We start from the raw sequence: 22,534 nt of genomic DNA, 5'->3' as shown, positions 1-22,534 counted from the left end.
GTGTTGGTGTGTGGATGTGTTGTATGTTGGTGTGTGGATGTGTTGGTGTGTGTATGTGTTGTGTGTTGGAGTGTGGATGTGTTGTGTGTTGGAGTGTGGATGTGTTGTGTGTTGGTGTGTGGATGTGTTGTGTGTTGGAGTTTGGATGTGTTGTGTGTTGGAGTGTGGATGTGTTGTGTGTTGGTGTGTGGATGTGTTGTGTGTTGGAGTTTGGATGTGTTGTGTGTTGGTGTGTGGATGTGTTGTGTGTTGGAGTGTGGATGTGTTTTCTGTGGATGTGTTGTGTGTTGGTGTGTTGTGTGTTGGAATGTTGATGTGTTGTGTGTTGGAGTGTTGATGTGTTGTGTGTTGGAGTGTGGATGTGTTGTGTGTTGGAGTTTGGATGTGTTGTGTGTTGGAGTATTGATGTGTTGTGTGTTGATGTGTTTTTTGTGGATGTGTTGTGTGTTGGTGTGTGGATGTGTTGTGTGTTGGAGTGTGGATGTGTTGTGTGTTGGATTGTGGATGTCTTGTGTGTTGCTGTGTTGTGTGTTGGAGTGTGGATGTGCTGTGTGTTGGTGTGTTGATGTGTTGTGTGCGGATGTGTTGTGTGTTGGAGTGTGGATGTGTTGTGTGTTGGTGTGTGGATGTGTTGTGTGTTGGAGTGTGGATGTGCTGTGTGTTGGAGTGTGGATGTGCGGTGTGTTGGAGTATTGATGTGTTGTGTGTGGATGTGTTGTGTGTTGATGTGTTGTGTGCGGATGTGTTGTGTGTTGGAGTGTTGATGTGTTGTGTGTGGATGTGTTGTGTGTTTGAGTGTGGATGTGTTGGAGTGTGGATGTGTTGTATGTTGGTGTGTGGATGTATTGTGTGTTGGAATGTGGATGTGTTGTGTGTTGGAGTGTGGATGTGTTGTGTGTTGGAGTTTGGATGTGCTGTGTGTTGGAGTGAGGATGTGTTGTGTGTTGGAGTTTGGATGTGTTGGAGTGTGGATGTGTTGTGTGTTGGAGTTTGGATGTGTTGTGTGTTAGTGTGTGGATGTGTTGGAGTGTGGATGTGTTGTGTGTTGGAGTTTGCATGTGTTGTGTGTTGGCGTGTGGCTGTGTTGTGTGTTGGAATGTGGATGTGTTGTGTGTTGGAGTGTGGATGTGTTGTGTGTTGGAGTTTGGATGTGCTGTGTGTTGGTGTGTGGATGTGTTGTGTGTTGGTGTGTGGATGTGTTGTGTGTTGGAGTGTGGATGTGTTGTGTGTTGGAGTTTGGATGTGCTGTGTGTTGGTGTGTGGATGTGTTGTTTGTTGGAGGTTGGATGTGGTTTGTGTTGGATTGTGGCTGTGTTGTGTGTTGGTTTGAGGCTGTGTTGTGTGTTGGTGTGTGGATGTGTTGGAGTGTGGATGTGTTGTGTGTTGGTGTGTGGATGTGTTGTCTGTTGGTGTGTGGATGTGTTGTGTGTTGGTGTGTGGATGTGCTGTGTGTTGGAGTGTGGATGTCTTGTGTGTTGGCGTGTGGATGTGCTGTGTGTTAGTTTGTGAATGTGTTCCTGCGTAGATGTGTTGTGTGCCGCGATGTTTTGGAGATCTGTAGGCGGTGATTATTTACAGACCGCCGTCATATAGCTGGAATATTGCTGAGTGCGGCGTTAAACAACAAACCAACAAACCAACCACTCACTCACTTATAGCATGACTTCTTTCTGACAGCTCACACCTTCCTTCGTGTGTCCGAACCAATCCTGCAACGATGCCAAGAAACAACGGGCAGGATCTGTTGGCGGATTTCAATGACCACAGCGGCTTGGATCCAGACCTGGGCGTTCATCTCCATCACCAGAAGGATAGACAGATGTGGCAGGAGAGATTTGTCAGGCTTTGCCAGGAGAACAGTGGAGACAGACCGCTGACTGTCGCCATCATGGGTACACACGTCCTTACATTCATTCAACATTCGTGACCAACTCGTGTTATTCCGTGACCAGCCGAATAGCGACTCGTGTCCCTCTCGTGGCCATTTTTGCGACCGGGTTCCGTTTTAGCGCAAACGGGCATACCTAAAACAATTGTCAGTTCGTTGCGTAATGGTTCACATATATTTCCCCATATATTATATATATTTCAGATGCATATCGGGACGTGCGGAATTATACAGTTTGATTGAACACATTTAACTGTCTTGGGTATATTTTTAAATGCAAGACATATGTAAAATCAAAAATTGTTTATGAGGGATTCTTTGACGAAGTACTTGAAATCATACGCGCATTCTGATTGGTTTGTTGTATTTTCGCACATAACATTCATCGACAGGGGGACGAGTCTTCTTGCAGGTTACGGAAAGGGAAGAGTGGTGACGAATGATTCATTCAAATGATCCGGTCTATGCAGTTTAGTTGCACCAATGAGGCACTGACCTTTCAGGATTCATGCGTATGTCTTTCGTTTTGGTCTGTTGTTTAACGCCGCACTCAGCAATATTCCAGCTATATGACGGATGTCTGTAAATAATCAAGTCTGGACCAGGCAATCCGGTGATTGATATCATGAGCATCGATCCACGCAATTGAGATACGATGACATGCATCAACCGGATCTTCACGGGTCCATGTTTCAACCAGGCATCTTAACCCGAGGCATGGTCATCTATCACATGATATGCGTCAGTTTAAAGATCACGTGTTTACATCGCCTCGTAACATCCGTCTATTTAACATCACGTGTTTACATCACCTCATAACATCAGTCTATTTAACATCACGTGTTTACATCACCTCATAGCATCCGTCTATTTAAAATCACGTGTTTACATCACCTCATAACATCCGTCTATTTAACATCACGTGTTTACGTCACCTCATCACATCCGTCCATTTTACATCACTTGTTTACATCACCTCATAAAATCCGTCTAGTTAACATCACGTGTTCACATCACCTCATAAAATCCGTCTATTTAACATCACGTGTTCACATCACCTCGTAAGATTCGTCTATTTAACATCACGTGTTTACATCACCTCGTAACATCCGTCTATTTAACATCACGTGTTTACATCACCTCATAACATCCGTCTATTTAACATCACGTGTTTACATTACCTCCTAAAATCCGTCTGTTTAACATCACGTGTTTACATCACCTCATAACATCCGTCCATTTAACATCACGTGTTTACATTACCTCCTAAAATCCGTCTTTTACATAACGTGTTTACATCACCTCATAACATTCGTTTAATTAACATCACGTGTTTACATCACCTCATAAAATTCGTCTATTTAACATCACGTGTTTACATCACCTCATAACATCCGTCTATTTAACATCACGTGTTTACATCACCTCATAACATCCGTCTATTTAACATCACGTGTTTACATCACCTCGTAACATCCGTCTATTTAACATCACGTGTTTACATCACCTCATAACATCCGTCCATTTGACATCACGTGTTTACATTACCTCCTAAAATCCGTCTAGTTAACATCACGTGTTTACATCACCTCGTAAGATTCGTCTATTTAACATCACGTGTTCACATCACCTCGTAAGATTCGTCTATTTAACATCACGTGTTTACATCACCTCGTAAGATTCGTCTATTTAACATCACGTGTTTACATCACCTCATAACATCTGTCTATTTAACATCACGTGTTTACATCACCTCATAACATCCGTCTATTTAACATCACGTGTTTACATCACCTCGTAACATCCGTCTATTTAACATCACGTGTTTATATCACCTCATAACATCCGTCTATTTAACATCACGTGTTTACATTACCTCCTAAAATCCGTCTATTTAACATCACGTGTTTACATCACCTCATAACATCCGTCCATTTGACATCACGTGTTTACATTACCTCCTAAAATCCGTCTATTTTACATCACTTGTTTACATCACCTCATAAAATCCGTCTAGTTAACATCACGTGTTCACATCACCTCATAACATCCGTCTATTTAACATCACGTGTTTACATCACCTCATAACATCCGTCTATTTAACATCACGTGTTTACATCACCTCATAACATCCGTCTATTTAACATCACGTGTTTACATCACCTCGTAACATCCGTCTATTTAACATCACGTGTTCACATCACCTCGTAAGATTCGTCTATTTAACATCACGTGTTTACATCACCTCGTAAGATTCGTCTATTTAACATCACGTGTTTACATCACCTCGTAACATCCGTCTATTTAACATCACGTGTTTACATCACTTCATAATATCCGTCTATTTCATGACACGTGTTAACATCACCTAATACTAACTTTCTTTTTAATATCACGTGTTTACATTTCCCCATTTCCCCCATAACATAAAAACATCATCATCATAATTACAGGTGCCCCGGGAGCTGGCAAATCCTCACTAATCAACACAATCGCTGCATCACTCACGGATGACACGTGGAGCGATTATGCACACTCTGCAGCTGGTGATTCCAGGATGGTTTACGTGGACGGGTGAGTGAGTGAGTGAGTGAGTGAGTGAGTGAGTGAGTGAGTGAGTGAGTGAGTTAACGCACTTTGAACAGTACGTCTGTTATATCGCGGCATGTAAGGCTGATGGACCGGGAAGATCCGGCGTAGAATAGGTCCTCAGCAACCAATGCTTACCGTAAAAGGCGACTATGCTTGTCGTAAGAGAAGACTAACGGGAGGGTGGTCAGGCTCGCTGACTTGGTTGATGTATGTCAACGATCCAAATTGCGTGGATCGATGCTCGTGATATCAATTACTGGATTGTTTGGGCCAGACTTGATTATTTACAGACCGCCGTCATACAGCTAGAATAATGCTGAGTGCGGCGTTAAATAACAAACCAACCAACAAACCAACCAACAAACCAACCAACTAACAAACCAACCTGATGTGGGAGAAAGACCTGTAGTGGTGCAGGCCTCACACGTGGTACATGTACGTGGTACATGGTACTTGGTACAAAATCATGTCGACTCCAGGATAGGTACCCACGACCATCGGATCCCGCCACCCCAAAGGGCCGCAACTCAGCACACCGGGTTTTACTGGAGCGTGGACTGAGTCCTTTACGGCCAACTTGAAACCTGAGATAGGGAACACTACATAAGATGCTGTAATAGCGAGCCCTTTGTGGAGCTCCACCGTGGAGAGGGTTTTCTAGATAGAAATTCGGCAATGAGAGCGCTTTACAGTCACGTGAGGAGCGGCGGTTAACTTTCAAACTTGCGCCCCTTTGATATTGCGGAAACTGTTGACGGTGAGACTTACCCTGATTAAGTTTTCGAGGTTTGTCAACGCCATCCTCCTTCAAACAGCACCTGAGGTCAATGATGGTCAATAATACAAATATCCTTTTAGAAATACATTATTTTAAAACTGTGTAGGAAGAGACCCTTTAGTAGACAAGAACTCATAGATGTTATTTATGCAATAATATGCAAAAAGGGCCAAAATGCATTTTGGTCCGTTTGGGCATTAAGCTCCTCAACCGTCCTTTCAGCTTCCCAAAGTGTTGTCACGGGTCCAGCACAAGATACCGGGAAGTCAACCTCCCTACCTTGCTGGAAATAACCGGTTTCGATGACGTGGACTCAGAACGCCAGAGAGAACACCTTCGCATCATCTGCAATGGCCGACTCCCTGTCGACGGACCGGTCACAGCTGTGAACTACCGTGACGGTGGCCCGGCGCGCCCAGACAGATATGGAGAGCAAGGCCACGGGGTGAAGGTCGACCGGGTCCTGCTCGTGACCGCTGCTACATCCGAGATTCCAGTCAATCTGATCAGATGCCTGGTGGATGTTGCAGGCCGCGCAGGTAGGCATGAGATGGGTGAGTTGGGTTTAACGCCGCTTTTAACAGTATTACCGTTATATTATGGCGTGTCAGCTTAATGTGGGAGGAAAGCCCGAAGTGATGCAGGTCTGAGACTTTTACCACTTAGGTGAAACCCACGAGCATGGGTATGGTGCTGATAAACCTAGAAACATAATCGGGGCGAACCGGGATTCGAACCCACAATCATAGGTTTCTGGCGTGTCCAAGGGCCACAACTCTGCACAGCGAATTGCGGCGCCTGAGAAGACTGGGCCACCCGTGCCCCCCGGTAGGCATAAGATTGAGTGAGTGAGTGAGTATGGTTTTACGCCGCTTTTAGCAATATTCCAGCAATATCACGGCGGGGGACACCAGAAATGGGCTTCACACATTGTACCCATGTCGGGAATCGAACCCGGGTCTTCGGCGTGACGAGCTAACGCTTTAACCACTAGGCTACCAGACCGCCCCTGGTAGGCATAAGAGACAACCTGGGTACTTGGATCTGACGTATCAACACGTCAACATCTGACACTGACAGGGCACAACAATTAGTTTCGTAGAGTTGTGTCCCTTTGTCGTGCCAGGAGTCTATGATTATGTCCTCGAATCCCTGATTTTGGAAGAATCTTGGTTTGTCAGCACCATACCCGTGATCTTGAGTTACACCAAATATCAAATATATCAATACGAGTTGATAAAAGTGGAAAAATTCCGGGGCTTGCCGAGGATTTTTGCCAGTTTTATCAACGAGTGTTGAAATATTTGATATCAAAAGACACGAGGGTGAGATTTTATTTATCATCCAACATCTTTCTTTCAACTTTTTCAATTTGTCGACAGTAATTAGCAGTGTCTTCAGTGTAAAAGAGTACTGTAAACAGCTTCAGTAGCAGAGCCATTAGAGATGTCATTTGATTGTGCCGTCATGGTAACCAGTGACGTCACAATGGTCTGCAAAGCATTGTGATGTAATTTCATTGCAGCGATATCTACAGTGTAGATATCGCTTGATCTCATCCAAGCGATATCTCCGGTGAGAGCCAGTTTTGGATGATAAACAGGTACTGGTATAGCTTTACCTTTAGATAATATGCTTGAATGTACATCTTCCCATTTAGATGATGTCACACTGCTATATTTTACCATTTTCTTCTAACAATGACCTTGAGTAAGTTATTCTTTGTTTAGGCATACCTGTGTTCGGCGTGATGTCAAAGATAGATAAGGTTACAGAAGAGCAATTAAAAGAAAGAGAAAGACAGTTTTTCGTGGCCCTTCAGCTCAACGGCAATCACCGACTGCTCCGCTGCAGCAACTACTGCGACGATGTGGACCCCGCATGTCGACGGACCGAGACGTTCATTGCGGAGCTTGACATTCCTATTTTGAAATTCATGAGCCAGATGGTGAAAGTCAAAAGACATAACGAAGATGCGTCTGGCTGTGATGCAGGTAATGTACACAGTTTTGAACAGACACAGACAGCACATCTTGCCGAGGCAAGAGAGTTAACTGACTATAAAAGTCCAGTTTTCACCCTTGCCGAACTAGGCTGGGATTATGGAGTTACATTTTGGCTGGACTAACGAGTCTATGCATAGTTCAATAAAAATCGCGCACCGAAATCGAAATCCGAAGTTCATGAACCAGTTGGTGAATGTCAGAAGATATAAGGAAGAGGCGTCTGGCTCCTCTTCCCGAGGTAAGAGAGTTAACTGACTTTAAAAGTCCAGTTTCCACCCTTGCCGAACTTGGCTGGAATTCCAGGGCTCGATCGTAGCGCAACCAGTGGTTATTATGAGTTATGTCCCTTCTGAGCTTCTCCTGTGGACCAATGCCATTCCATCGCTTGCATTTGTTTCAAACAAAATGGCGGCGCCCAGTCAAGACGATCTGATCGATAATCAAGATCTATATTGTGATAAAACGGGCCTTACATCGCGGAGAACACCAATTCATGCGAGCACATTGATTAAAAACATGAAAAGGTCTGGAAAATATCTGTTGACAACGAGTTGGCGGTGCACATGCTTTGCAAATCCTGCAATCGACCGAAATCTGCACGACAGTTTACAAACCGGATTTCGGTTTCGTTGCGAGATTTTGATTGGACTATGCATAGACTCGTTAGTCAAGCCAAAATGTATCTCCATAATACCAGCCTAGTTCGGCAAGGGTGGAAACTGGACTTTTTTAGTCAGTAAACTCTCTTGCCTCGGGGAGATGCGTCTGGCTGTGACGCAGGTAATGTACACAGTTTTGAACAGACACAGACAGCAATATTGCAACAATGTCTGTCGAGGACATCATGAATGGGAAGCACGTGGCACTGCTCTCACATGAACATCACGTGTCACCATGGAGACGGTCTATCCAATCAGGAAGTAACTTTGGCGTGAGTTTAAACGACTGAAGTTGAATTCATGCAATATTCATGAGACTCAACAACAGGATGAGCCCGGCACACTTTATTTTTTTCTAATATTTTACCAACCGAATGTTTTGCCGTAATCACATAAAACCATGCATCTGACCTCACGGCGTGGTGTTGCTGACATCACTCTTACTTGATATGGGGCGGTCGGGTAACCTAGTGGTTAAAGCGTTCGCTCGTCACGCCGAAGACACGGGTTCGATTCCCGACGTGGGTACAATGTGTGAAGCCCATTTCTGGTGTCCCCCGCCGTGATATTGCTGGAATATTGCTAAAAGCGGCGTAAAATCATACTCACTCACTCACTTACTTGATACACAATCCTTGAACACACAGTGGAAGAGACATTTAACTGACGTCTCTATTTCACTTTTCAGCAGAAGAAAGTCAACCTTCAATTTCACCTTCTCTGCGACATCGTCAACGCCAGACATACACACCTGGGAGACAAGGGCGACAAGCGGCGCCTCCAGCGCCGAGAGCGGAGAATCCAGGATCGTGGAATCGTTTTATCGCTAAAGTTGTTTTTGAGATACTTGTGGTTTTGGCATTTTATTATTTTATGAAGCCAAACATTGACATGAAGAAGGTGAGTGACACTTGCAGATACATCAAGTCCCGCCCAGAGATCAACAGTTTCACCTCGGTGAGGAGCTTGTGTAAACACCTATTCACCAGCAGCTCTCTTGGCCCCGCCCTGCTGTTGCTGGTGTATGCTGGGGTACGGGCTGTGTTGGTCTCACTAGAATATCGACACAACCCTGACTAGCGAGTCTGAAGCATCACAGACCTAGATTCATCATCTTCATCGTCTTGGTCACCTTGAAAACCATGCTGGATTATCCAGAGTGAGTATGGTTTTACGCCGCCTTTAGCAATATTCCAGCAATATCACGGAGGGGGAAACCGGAAAATTGGCTTCACACATTATTACCACGTGGGGAATCGAACCCGGATCTTCGGCGTGACGAGCCAACGCTTTAAACCACTAGGCTACCCCACCGCCCTCGATAATCCAGAACATTGTGTCCTATAAAGAGAAAAACTCTGAACCTCTTCCAGACCTTAGAGTCGTCGTAAAACGTTTTCGAATGACAAGCAGATAGAATTTAAGTTACACCCACCAGTAAAAGGCATCCCATGCTGAGAACTGTTTGTTTGTTTTTTAAAGCCTCGGGTAGCGGTATCGTGGGCGAGATGCTTCCGGGTAGCAATATCATGAGCGAGATACTTCCAGGTAGCGGTAATGAACGTGGGCGAGATACTTCCGGGTAGCGGTAATGAACGTGGGCGAGATACTTCCGGGTAGCGGTAATGAACGTGGGCGAGATACTTCCGGGTAGCGGTAATGAAGGTGGGCGAGATACTTCCGGGTAGCGGTAATGAACGTGGGCGAGATACTTCCGGGTAGCGGTAATGAACGTGGGCGAGATACTTCCGGGTAGCGGTAATGAACGTGGGCGAGATACTTCCGGGTAGCGGTAATGAACGTGGGCGAGATACTTCCAGGTAGCGGTAATGAACGTGGGCGAGATACTTCCGGGTAGAGGTAATGAACGTGGGCGAGATACTTCCGGGTAGCGGTAATGAACGTGGGCGAGATACTTCCGGGTAGCGGTAATGAAGGTGGGCGAGATACTTCCGGGTAGCGGTAATGAAGGTGGGCGAGATACTTCCAGGTAGCGGTAATGAACGTGGGCGAGATACTTCCAGGTAGCGGTAATTGACGTGGGCGAGATATTTCCAGGTAGCGGTAATGAATGTGGGCGAGATACTCCCGGGGAGTGGTAATTACGCAGGGGAGATACTCCCAGATAGGCGTACTGGTAACATGCACAAGATGTGTTTCGCAATACCACCCAATTTGTACCGTGAGCAAATTGGTGGCAGTTAATTCACGGTGTATCAATCTTTGCTCTTTGCATGTCTCAAGCTTTTCTTGTTAATTCGTCAGTTTTAAATATCTGCGTAGCGGTCATCATATTTTTCAGTACCAGTAGTCATGTTCATTGTTAGTGCATATTTGTATTTGTATTTTGGGATAGCAGTGTGGTTTTCAATAAAAAAAATGCTTGAGTGTTTGCCACTGAACATTTCGGTCAATAAATCTATACCTTCTGACCTCCTTACTCTGTCTGATATCTTTCTGTGTGAAGATCTGAGGATGCTTTCCATCTTATCGGCCAATCAGTGTCGAGACTTTTAAAACAATAACAGGAAAGGAGCCATCCAAGCAATGACGGGTCCAGGGGAGGGGCCACCTAAACAATGACAGTCCTGAGTGAGGGGAGGTGAAATGGGGTTTAACGTCGCGTCCAAGATTATTGCACTTATAAAGCGACGCGCCTGTACATGTGTGTGTATGGATGCTTGTACTAGTCCGGACTGATGCCAGTTTATTGTGCTAGCTCACTGAGATACCATGCCGCTGTTTAACATGAATACCCCACTCAGACACAGTATACTGACTCCGAGCCGACCAGTCCTTGTTTTAGCCCCTTAATGCTGAGCGCCAGACAGGGTAACAACAAGTACCATCTTTTAACGTCTTTTGGTATGACGCACCCGGGGATCGAACCCCGGACCTTCCGCACTCTGGGGGGATGCTCTACCACTAGACCACAGTGGCCGCGACAGACCTGGAGAGGAGCTGTGGAGGAGACACACAAGCAATAATGGGTCCTGGGGAGGAGCCACCCAAGCAAAGACGGTCCTGGGGAGGAACTATCAAGCAATAATAGGTCCAGTGGAGGAGCCACCCAAGCAATGACGGTCCTGGGGAGGAACTATCAAGCAATAATAGGTCCAGGGGAGGAGCCACCCAAATAATGACGGTACTGGGGAGGAACTATCAAGCAATAATAGGTCCAGGGGAGGAGCCACCCAAACAATGACGGTCCTGGGGAGGAACTATCAAGCAATAATAGGTCTAGGGGAGAAGCCACCCAAACAATGACGGTCCTGGGGAGGAACTATCAAGCAATAATAGGTCCAGGGGAGGAGCCACCCAAACAATGACGGTCCTGGGAGGAACTATCAAGCAATAATAAGTCCAGGGGAGGAGCCACCCAAGCAATAATGGGTCCAGGGGAGGAGCCACCCAAGCAATAAGGGATCCAGGGGAGGACCCACCCAAGCAATGATGAGTCCAGGGGAGGAGCCATCAAGCAATAATGGGTCCAGGGGAGGAGCCACCCGGGCAATGATGAGTCCAGGGGAGGAACCACTAAAGGAATGACAGGGTCAGGGGGAGAGGCCACTCAAACAATGACAGGGTCAGGGGGAGGGGCCACTCAAGCAATAACAGGGTCAGGGGGAGGAGCCACTCAAGCAATGACAGGGCTAGGGGGAAGAGCCACTCAAGCAATGACAGGGTCAGGGGGAGGGGCCACTCAAACAATGACAAGCCCAGGGGGAGAGGCCACTCAAACAATGACAGCGTCAGGGGAGAGGCCACTCAAACAATGACAAGGCCAGGGGGAGGGGCCACTCAAGCAATGACAGGGCTAGGGGGAGGAGCCACTCAAACAATGACAGGGCTAGGGGGAGGAGCCACTCAAACAATGACAGGGTCAGGGGGAGGGGCCACTCAAACAATGACAGGGCCACGGGGAGGGGCCACTCAAACAATGACAGGGTCAGGGGGAGAGGCCACTCAAACAAAGACAGGGTCAGGGGGAGGAGCCACTCAAACAATGACAGGGCTAGGGGGAGGAGCCACTCAAACAATGACAGGGCCAGGGGGAGGGGCCACTCAAACAATGACAGGGCCAGGGGGAGGAGCCACTCAAACAATGACAGGCCCAGGGGGAGAGCCCACTCAAACAATGACAGGGCCAGGGGGAGGAGCCACCCAAGCAATAAAAGGTCCAGGGGAGGAGCCACACAAGCAATGATGAGTCCAGGGGAGGAGCCACTAATGGAATGACAGGGTCAGGGGGAGAGGCCACTCAAACAATGACAGGGTCAGGGGGAGGAGCCACTCAAGGAATAACAGGGTCAGGGGGAGTAGCCACTCAAGCAATGACAGGGCCAGGGGGAGGGGCCACTCAAACAATGACAGGGCCAGGGGGAGGGGCCACTCAAACAATGACAGGGTCAGGGGGAGGAGCCACTCAAGCAATGACAGTGCTAGGGGGAGGGGCCACTCAAACAATGACAGGGTCAGGGGAAGAGGCCACTCAAGCAATGACAGGGCTAGGGGGAGGGGCCACTCAAGCAATGACAGGGTCAGGGGGAGGGGCCACTCAAACAATGACAGGGCTAGGGGGAGAGGCCACTCAAGCAATGACAGGGCTAGGGGGAGAGGCCACTCAAACAATGACAGGGTCAGGGGGAGGGGCCACTCAAGCAATGACAGGGTCAGGGGGAGGGGCCACTCAAGCAATGACAGGGTCAGGGGGAGGGGCCACTCAAGCAATGACAGGGTCAGGGGGAGGGGCCACCCAAGCAATGACAGGGTCAGGGGGAGGGGCCACTCAAGCAATGACAGGGTCAGGGGGAGGGGCCACTCAAGCAATGACAGGGTCAGGGGGAGGGGCCCCTCAAGCAATGACAGGGTCAGGTGGAGAGGCCACCCAAGCAATGACAGGGTCAGGGGGAGAGCCCACTCAAACAATGACAGGGCCAGGGGGAGGAGCCACTCAAACAATGACAGGCCCAGGGGGAGAGGCCACTCAAACAATGACAGGGCCAGGGGGAGGAGCCACTCAAGCAATGACAGTGCTAGGGGGAGGGGCCACTCAAACAATGACAGGGTCAGGGGGAGAGGCCAACCAAGCAATGACAGGGTCAGGGGGAGAGCCACTCAAACAATGACAGGGTCAGGGGGAGAGGCCACTCAAACAATGACAGGGCTAGGGGGAGGAGCCACTCAAACAATGACAGGGCTAGGGGGAGAGGCCACTCAAACAATGACAGGGCTAGGGGGAGGAGCCACTCAAGCAATGACAGGGCTAGGGGGAGGAACCACTAAAGGAATGACAGGGTCAGGGGGAGAGGCCACTCAAACAATGACAGGGTCAGGGGGAGAGGCCACTCAAACAATGACAGTGCTAGGGGGAGAGGCCACTCAAGCAATGACAGGGTCAGGGGGAGAGGCCACTCAAACAATGACAAGGTCAGGGGGAGGAGCCACTCAAACAATGACAGGGTCAGGGGGAGAGGCCACTCAAACAATGACAGGGCTAGGGGGAGAGGCCACTCAAGCAATGACAGGGTCAGGGGGAGAGGCCACTCAAACAATGACAGGGTCAGGGGGAGAGGCCACTCAAACAATGACAGGGTCAGGGGGAGGAGCCACTCAAACAATGACAGGGTCAGGGGGAGGAGCCACTCAAACAATGACAGTGTCAAGGGGACAGCCTACTCAAGCAATGACAGGGTCAGGTGGAGGGGCCACCCAAGCAATGAGAGGGTCAGGGGGAGAGCCTACTCAAGCAATGACAGGGTCAGGGGGAGGGGCCACTCAAGCAATGACAGGGTCAGGGGGAGGAGCCACTCAAGCAATGACAGGGTCAGGGGCCACCTAAGCAATGACAGGGCCAGGGGGAGGAGCCACCGAAGCAGGACACTTGTTGGCAAGTGGGTGTGACGTGAGGAACACCAGTTCACTCAATGCAGGGTGAAGGCGAAAACTTTGAAATAGGAAAAATCTGAATGTATGAAATAGCAGATCAACTTAAATGAATTTATTTATCAGTTCATTTCTTAACATCGACATGTTCATTCATGGTGAGATCAAAATCAAAGCAGGAATAACATTCATTCCATAACAAAGTAACAGTTTATCATAACTTCAGCATGACAGGTGGTCTCAGCCATGACATCACCCTGGGACAAAAGACATAACCCTCCCATCCAGACTCCCACACACCAGGGTAGGCTGAGCAGGGTGGAAGGTGACGTCCGTGACAACATCGGTGTTCCCTCGCAGTCTGTCGCAGTAGGTCCCTGCCCGCAGGTCAAACACGTACACCAGCCTGTCCTCAGATCCCGTGGCCAGGTACTTGCCGCACGGACTCAGGGCAAGTCCACAAGTGTGGGCCTGGTTCAGGTGTCCCTCCAGCCTCTGTACACAGCGCTGGGCCCGCATGTCCCACAGCTTGATGCAATCAGTAGCAGCAGCTGACGCAAAGATGTTGTAGGCGGAGGACGGCTGGGAGGCGTAGCTGGACCCCTTGTTGAGACAAACGGAGTGTGATGGACGGGTGTGAGTGTCTTGTATCACTGTGGCCAGGGTGCCTTGGTTGAGGTCAAACACCTCGATGTCACGGTTGGAGCCTGCACAGATGACGAGGTGGGAGTGGAAGGCGTTGATGGCGGTCATGGAGGTGATTGTCTGACTCTGTGTAGCCCAGCTCTGGACCAGCTTGTATCTGGAACAGACAGAGTGATAATCATCTTACCAGTTGGAAGTGACAGTGATAATCAGAAATCACCTGTTGTTGTGACTGACACTGATAATCATCTCATCTGTTGTAGTGATTGACAGTGTTAACCAACTCACCTGTTGCATTGATTAACATAGATAATCAACTCACCTGTTGTAGTGAGGATTGACAATGACAATCAACTCACCTGTTGCATTGATGATTGACAGTGATATGCAACTCACCTGTTGTAGTGAGGATTGACAACGACAATGAACTCACCGGTTGTATTGATGATTGACAGTGATATGCAACTCACCTGTTGTAGTGAGGATTGACAGTGACAATCAACTCACCTGTTGTAGTGATTGACAGTGATAATCAACTCACCTGCTGTAGTGATGATTGACAGTGACAATCAACTCACCTATTGTAGTGATGACTGACAGTGACAATCAACTCACCTATTGTAGTGATGACTGACAGTGACACCCAACTCACCTGTTGTAGTGATGATTGACATTGAAAATCAACTCACCTGTTGTAGTGATGATTGACAGTGACAATCAACTCACCTGTTGTAGTGATGATTGACAGTGACAATCAACTCACCTGTTGTGGAGATTGACAGTGACAATCAACTCACCTCTTGTAGTGATGATTGACAGTGACAATCAACTTACCTGTTGTAGTGATTGACAGTGATAATCAACTCACCTGTTGTAGTGACTGACAGTGATAATCAACTCACCTGTTGTAGTGATGGAATGACAGTGACAATCAACTCACCTGTTGCAGTCATGATTGACAGTGATAATCAACTCACCTGTTGTAGTGATGATTGACAGTGACAATCAACTCACCTGCTGCAGTCATGATTGACAGTGACAATCAACTCACCTGTTGTAGTGATGATTGACAGTGAAAAATCAACTCACCTATTGTAGTGATGACTGACAGTGACAACCAACTCACCTGTTGTAGTGATGATTGACAGTGACAATCAACTCACCTGTTAATCAGTGATGATTGACAGTGACAATCAACTCACCTGTTGTAGTGATGATTGACAGTGACAATCAACTCACCTGTTGTGGAGATTGACAGTGACAATCAACTCACCTGTTGTAGTGATGATTGACAGTGACAATCAACTCACCTGTTGTGGAGATTGACAGTGACAATCAACTCACCTGTTGTAGTGATGATTGACAGTGACAATCAACTTACCTGTTGTAGTGATTGACAGTGATAATCAACTCACCTGTTGTAGTGACTGACAGTGACAATCAACTCACCTGTTGTAGTGATGATTGACAGTGATAATCAACTCACCTGTTGCAGTCATGATTGACAGTGACAATCAATTCACCTGTTGCAGTCATGGTTGACAGTGATAATCAACTCACCTGTTGTAGTGATGATTGACAGTGATAATCAACTTACCTGTTGTATTGATGATTGGCAGTGATTATCAACTCACCTGTTGTAGTGATGACTGACAGTGACAATCAACTTACCTGTTGTAGTGATTGACAGTGACAATCAACCCACCTGTTGTAGTGATGATTGACAGTGATTATCAACTCACCTGTCTTAGCGACAGTGATAATAAATTCACTCGTTGTATTGACTGACAACATACCTGCTTTTTGTCAGGTATCTCTTGATTTCGTCTCGGGCGGCGTCCAGGTAGTACTTGTAGAGGTGTAGAGAGCTGCCACACGTCAGCAGAACAAACCTGTCCATGTAGAAGAACTGGCCATGTCGAACTTCCCTGGGGAACAACGAGTTGCTCTTGTCTGCCTTCACCTGCGCATACCAGGAATATGCCGTGCGTCAGACACTCACCAGTGTTGGGGCAACGTATTTCATTAATGATTATTATTCTACCTATGCATCATGCTTTAACACCTTACGACATGACAGTCCCCCATACAAGTTTTCATACCTTACAATAAGATATACAGTACCCCCGTACAAGTATTTACAGATCACAAAATGACAAACAGTACCCCCATACAAGTATTTACAGATCACAAAATGACATACAGTACCCCATACAAGTATTTACAGATCACAAAATCACATACAGTACCCCCATACAAGTATTTACAGATCACAAAATCACATACAGTACCCCCATACAAGTATTTACAGATCACAAAATGACATACAGTATCCCCATACAAGTGATTACAGATCACAAAATGACATACAGTACCCCCATACAAGTATTTACAGATCACAAAATCACATACAGTACCCCATACAAGTATTTACAGATCACAAAATCACATACAGTACCCCCATACAAGTATTTACAGATCACAAAATCACATACAGTACCCCATACAAGTATTTACAGATCACAAAATCACATACAATACCCCCATACAAGTATTTACAGATCACAAAATCACAAACAGTACCCCCATAAAAGTATTTACAGATCACAAAATCACATACAGTACCCCCATACAAGTATTTACAGATCACAAAATCACATACAGTACCCCATACAAGTATTTACAGATCACAAAATCACATACAGTACCCCCATACAAGTATTTACAGATCACAAAATCACATACAGTACCCCCATACAAGTATTTACAGATCACAAAATCACATACAGTACCCCCATACAAGCATTTACAGATCAGAAAATCACATACAGTACCCCGATACAAGTGATTACAGATCACAAAATCACATACAGTACCCCCATACAAGCATTTACAGATCACAAAATCACATACAGTACCCCGATACAAGTGATTACAGATCACAAAATCACATACAGTACCCCCATACAAGTATTTACAGATCACAAAATCACATACAGTACCCCCATACAAGTATTTACAGATCACAAAATCACATACAGTACCCCAGTACAAGTATTTACAGATCACAAAATGACATGCAGTACAAGTACAGTCAAGTCTTGTTAATCCGGGACGTGCAGGTAGCCTAGTGGTTATAGAGTTTGCTCTTCATGCCGAAGACCCGGGTTCGATTCCCAACATGGGTAAATTGTGTGGAGCCCCTTCTGGTGTCCCCCGCCGAGATATTGCTGGAATATTTCTAAAAGTGGCGTACAACCATACTCACTTGTTAATCCAACACTTGTTTATCTAACAGTTAGCTTTATCCGACACTAATGATGGTAAACGTCTGAGACCTGCATCACTTCGGGCTATCCTCCCACATTAGCTGACACGCCGTGATATAACTGGAATAGTGCTAAAAGTGGCGTTAAACCAAACTTGCTCACTCCTTCACTAGAATCAATGTTCGACCCATATTGAGTTACCTGCTCCTTATTGACGGACATATTGTCGGAAATCATGTCAAACTTCAGCAGAGGGTCACTTGATCCTCGGGTCCAGATGGAGGCCGTCTTGTCATCTGACGAGGTGATGACCATGGTCCCGCTGTGATTCCAGGCAACAGAATTGACACTGCTATTGTGGCCCACATACACCCGGCCCACATTCTGACCAATGGGAAACTTGAATATTGACGCTGTTTTGTTTGCAAGGGCACAAGCTACACTATGACCATCGTCCGAGAAGGTGACCCGATTGACCGGAGTAGGTCTCTCGGCTACATTGATCCTGTCTTGAAGTTCCGTCGGGGGAGCACTGTCAAGGGGGTATTCTACATCAAACACTTTATTTTCTGACGATGTTTTTTTTAAAACTGATTTCATGGGTTTATTGATTTTTGGTTTAAACATGGTTGTACGTGGAGCTTGAGTGTAACCGGATGATTTGACCTTGGGTTTAAAAGTCAAAGGTTGGTTCATTTGGTCAGATTTTCTCCGTTTATCATAGCCTGGGGTTTTAACTGTTTTGGATTTGGGGGTCTCGGGTTTCGACTGTGGAATCAGCTCGGATTTCAGTGGAGATTTCTCACATAGAGAATATACAGCTACCACACGCAAACCTGAGTCATCGTGCTCGTCTTCACCAGCTTCAAGATCCATCAGACCAGATATAACATAGGTCAAAGAGGAATCTAAATCCATATTTTTCTTACACAAACCCGAATCAGACAATCGAAAATGAACCACATTTAGTTCGTTATCAAACATGGTGCCCAAGAGTGCCCACAGAGAGGCGGCGCCAGGACTCTGACCGATGGAGGCAACATCTGCAGTATTGATACACCTCGACTCTCCTTCCGGACCAACACTGGACAGAGGATTGTGCAGGTCTGTGAAGTCCAAAATCTCCAGGTTTTTAGCATTGAGCTGAAGTGCAGCACCTGTGGTGACAACAACCAACACAGGTGGCCGTGACGCCAGGAGGTCATTGGCAGCTGATTTCTCAAACTGCGGCGCCACTTCAGTCGTCTCCCCCTGGGTGGGGGGGTAGGAGAAGCACACACAGAGCACAGCCTGGCCCTGCTCTGTTGCAGTTTCAACCTCCACATCCTTCGAATTTGGCTTTTTCCAAGTTCCTCTTTTAGTGACAGTCATTGTGCCTTTTTCTTCTGATTTCCTTTTCAAAATTGCAATTCTTTCCCGTTGTTTCAACACAGCTTTAGAGATATCGACTTGATGTAAGCTACGAAAGTTGTTGCCGTCGGTGAGATCATAGGTTCTTAGAATTCCGTCAGAAGAGCCGAGCGTTACGTGGGGATCGGACCAGTTCATAGCGAGGCTGATGAGGGAGGATGACGTGATGATGGCAGATTCGTACACAAGCGATAACATCCTCGTATCCCACACCTTGAACGTCCGATCATCCGATATTGTAACAAGCGTGGATGTATAATGGGGGCAAAATTCGGCTCGAGTGATGCGGCCATTATGTCCTTCTAGTTCTGCGATTACAGATTGGAAGTTGGACGTGAGAATAAAAACTTTGTTATCAACACACGCGGCCACCAGGGTATCGTCAACGTTGAAACAACAGAACTGCACCTCGCCGAGGGTCGTCCCGATAATCTGACCAGTGACGCGGTCACCCTTCATAAATTTCTCACGTGCACTGTGGATATTCCAAACAATCACGTAATCACCAGCTGCTGAGCAAAGAAGTTTAGGACTTGCATTAAATCCGAAACATAACGAGGTGATAGGTTGACGGTGTCCCGTTAATATCAGTGGGTCTGACTGTAAACTTTGAAAGCTCCATATCCCGACGTGTGTTCTCTCTGTCGGCAGAGCGAAGTAAACTCCGTCGTTTGCCGGTTCGATGCGATCCTTATTGTAGCCCCTGGGCACACTAAATCTGTGAGTTGCTGTCATAGCGTCTAATTGAATTTAGTGGGTTGTTTTGCACTTTCTTAATTCATATTCACATCGATTCACTCGTTGCGAATCACGCTTTCTGGTTACTGTGCACACAGCGCCATCTACAATCTTCAAATGGATTTAGAGTTACCTCCCCTTAACAATATTCTCGAAACACTCTAATATAAGGAATCGACCATTTGAATGGAAGGGGAGTGGTGTGGGTGGGTGGGTGTGTGAAGATACATTTTTATTTTTTAATTAAAACAATGTATTTATTTGGTGGCACACAATCTAATTGTTATCAACTTACTGAAGCATATTTTTTTCTTTCCATAGGAGAGAGAAATAGGGAAAGTGGATTTTTTAAATAGATTTTTTCTCAAGCAAATGGTTTTTTCCTTTCTTTTCTTAAACGTCTCTTGAATAACTTATAAGATTTTTGGCCTTTGGTCAAGATATAGCAAAGGGCAAGGTCATAAGAAGGCGGCTTCAACAGTTTCCGATGTCCGATGACACTGGCCGTTTCATCGTGTGTGGGAAGGGGCGGTGGGGTAGCCTAGTGGTTAAGCGTTCGCTCGTCACGCCGAAGGCCCGGGTTCGATTCTCCACAAGGGTACAATGCGTGCAGCCGATTCCTGGTGTCCTCCGCCGTGATATTGCTGGAATATTGCTAAAAGCGGCGTAAATCCAGACCGGACAAAGTTGACATGTTTATGACTTTTGAGATACCCTATGCTCTACAAATACGCATACTGATGGAAATAAATGAGAGAACACTTAGTTTTGAACACAGTACAATGACATGCTATCTTTCCTGCCTTGTCAGGGGGCACGGGTGGCCCAGTCGTCTGGGGCGCCGCGATTCGCTGTGCAGAGTTGCGTCCCTTGGGCACGCCAGAAACCTATGATTGTGGGTTCGAAACCCGGTTTGCGGAAGTGGTAAACGTCTGAGACCTGCATCACTTCAGGCTTTCCTCCCACTTTAACCTGACACGCCGCGATATGATTGGAATACTGTTAAAAGCGGCGTTAAAACCCATCTCACTCACTCACTCACCCACCCACCCACCCACTCACCCACTCACTCACTCACTCACTCACTCACTCACTCGTCAACTAAATACACGCCGGAAACAAACAAATCTAAACGTTTGATTCCAACATGTATTGGATTTGTATGCACGCTAATTCCAATATACTGACAGTAAAGCTCATTTCCCTATATTTTTTATTGTTCCCTTATTCTTCAATCAGTATATTTTGGAGAATATTAGTTAAAAACAACATAATATCGTATAACTTCATTTGTTTAGTGTAATTCGGGAAGGGGAGGTGAAATTGGGTTTAACGTCGCGTCCAAGATTATTGCACTTATATAGCGACGTGCATGCACGTGTGTGTGTGGCTGCTTGTACTAGCCCGGACTGATGCCGATTTATAGTGCTAGCTCACTGAGATACCATGCCGCAGTTTACTGACTCCGAGCTGACCACTCCTCGTTTTAGCCCCTTAATGCCGAGCGCCAGACAGGGTAACAACAAGTACCATCTTTTAAAGTCTTTTGGTATGACGAGGTCGGGGATCGAACCCCGGACCTTCCGCTCTCCGGTCGGACGCTCTACCATTAGACCACGGAGGCGGTTTCAGAATTGATAAGAGAATGCGAGTACGTCTCCAACGAGGGAGGCCCGCAGTTGTGTTCAGGGGGTCGGGCTGTGTGGTCGAGGTAGCGTCATGGTTTTGGGAGAAATCCGCCTTGACGTTATTACAGATGAGCTCGTTTTTCGATGCCCAACAGGTACCTAGTCCCATTGCCGTGCCATTCATGCAGTAGAACCCACACACCCTGGTCCAACACGACAACGCTAGACTGCACACGGACAGGATTACGACCAAAGTTCTGCACGATAACGTCTTGCCAAGATTCCCGGCCATGTCCGGTACAGAGCATCCGTGGGTCTTTCTGGATCGCCGGGTCAGAACGGCCAGATCCTCCACTCACAAGACAAGGCCTTCAGGAAATAGTGGCGGGTTGTAGTCACAAAACGGCCACACAAAAAATCATATTGGTCCCGACAACATATTAGATGTCGTTATTAATAATAAATGGATATTCAATATGAGCAGAATGTGAACAGAGTAGACATGTTAGATGTCGTTATTAATTATAAATGTCCGTTTTGAATTTAGCCGTGAGGCCGTGCTGACATGAGGCCGTGCTGACATGAGGCTGTGCTGACAAGAAGCTGTGCTGACAAGAGGCCGTGCTGACATGAGGCTGTACTGACAAGAAGCTGTGCTGACATGAGGCCGTGCTGACAAGAGGCCGTGCTGACATGAGGCCTTGCTGACAAGAGGCCATGCTGACATGAGGCCGTGCTGACATGAGGCCGTCCTAACCCGCTCCCGTGGTGCCGGATACCAGAAACCCTCAACAGACGTCAGACTTCCTCAGTTCGGCATCGAGTTGTAACATGTTTACATGCCAATGGATGATATATAAGCATTATTGACAGATCCGTGTGACCATCTCTTTAAGTGGCTTTGTGCATGAAGACACTGACTACCAGGTCGAAGACTGGCCTCTGTATGATATCTGTGCCAATGACGGCATTATCTGTGACAAAGTAAGAATTCTGCACACACAACACTTGAAACGAAATTGTTTTGCTTTGAAC

General features: G+C 46.7%; 3 protein-coding genes and 1 pseudogene across 3 annotated transcripts; 3 read left to right on the top strand and 1 right to left on the bottom strand.

Moving 5' to 3' along the window:
- Window positions 1-1,683: 1,683 nt before the first annotated feature.
- On the top strand, window positions 1,684-9,012 carry LOC139472673 (uncharacterized; annotated as a pseudogene).
- Window positions 9,013-12,158: 3,146 nt separating this feature from the next.
- On the top strand, window positions 12,159-13,052 carry LOC139472672 (S-antigen protein-like). The gene has a single exon (XM_071255134.1). It carries the CDS (start codon window positions 12,159-12,161, stop codon window positions 13,050-13,052), a length of 894 nt encoding a protein of 297 aa, XP_071111235.1.
- On the top strand, window positions 13,049-13,765 carry LOC139472671 (S-antigen protein-like). Its single transcript, XM_071255132.1, has one exon. It carries the CDS (start codon window positions 13,049-13,051, stop codon window positions 13,763-13,765), a length of 717 nt encoding a protein of 238 aa, XP_071111233.1.
- Window positions 13,766-13,955: 190 nt separating this feature from the next.
- Window positions 13,956-19,957, bottom strand: LOC139472799 (WD repeat-containing protein 27-like). Its single transcript, XM_071255268.1, has 3 exons — window positions 17,925-19,957; window positions 16,251-16,417; window positions 13,956-14,611 (listed from the first exon to the last, which is right to left on the bottom strand). Exons 1-3 carry the CDS (start codon window positions 19,866-19,868, stop codon window positions 14,062-14,064), a joined length of 2,661 nt encoding a protein of 886 aa, XP_071111369.1. The 5' UTR covers window positions 19,869-19,957; the 3' UTR covers window positions 13,956-14,061.
- Window positions 19,958-22,534: the final 2,577 nt, after the last annotated feature.

Source organism: Haliotis cracherodii, unplaced genomic scaffold, assembly GCF_022045235.1.
Source record: "Haliotis cracherodii isolate W230 unplaced genomic scaffold, xgHalCrac1.p SCAF_25, whole genome shotgun sequence".
Classification (NCBI taxonomy): Eukaryota; Metazoa; Mollusca; class Gastropoda; order Lepetellida; family Haliotidae; genus Haliotis; species Haliotis cracherodii.
Note: the sequence above shows the minus strand (reverse complement) of the source record. Positions and strands in the feature narration are given on the sequence as shown.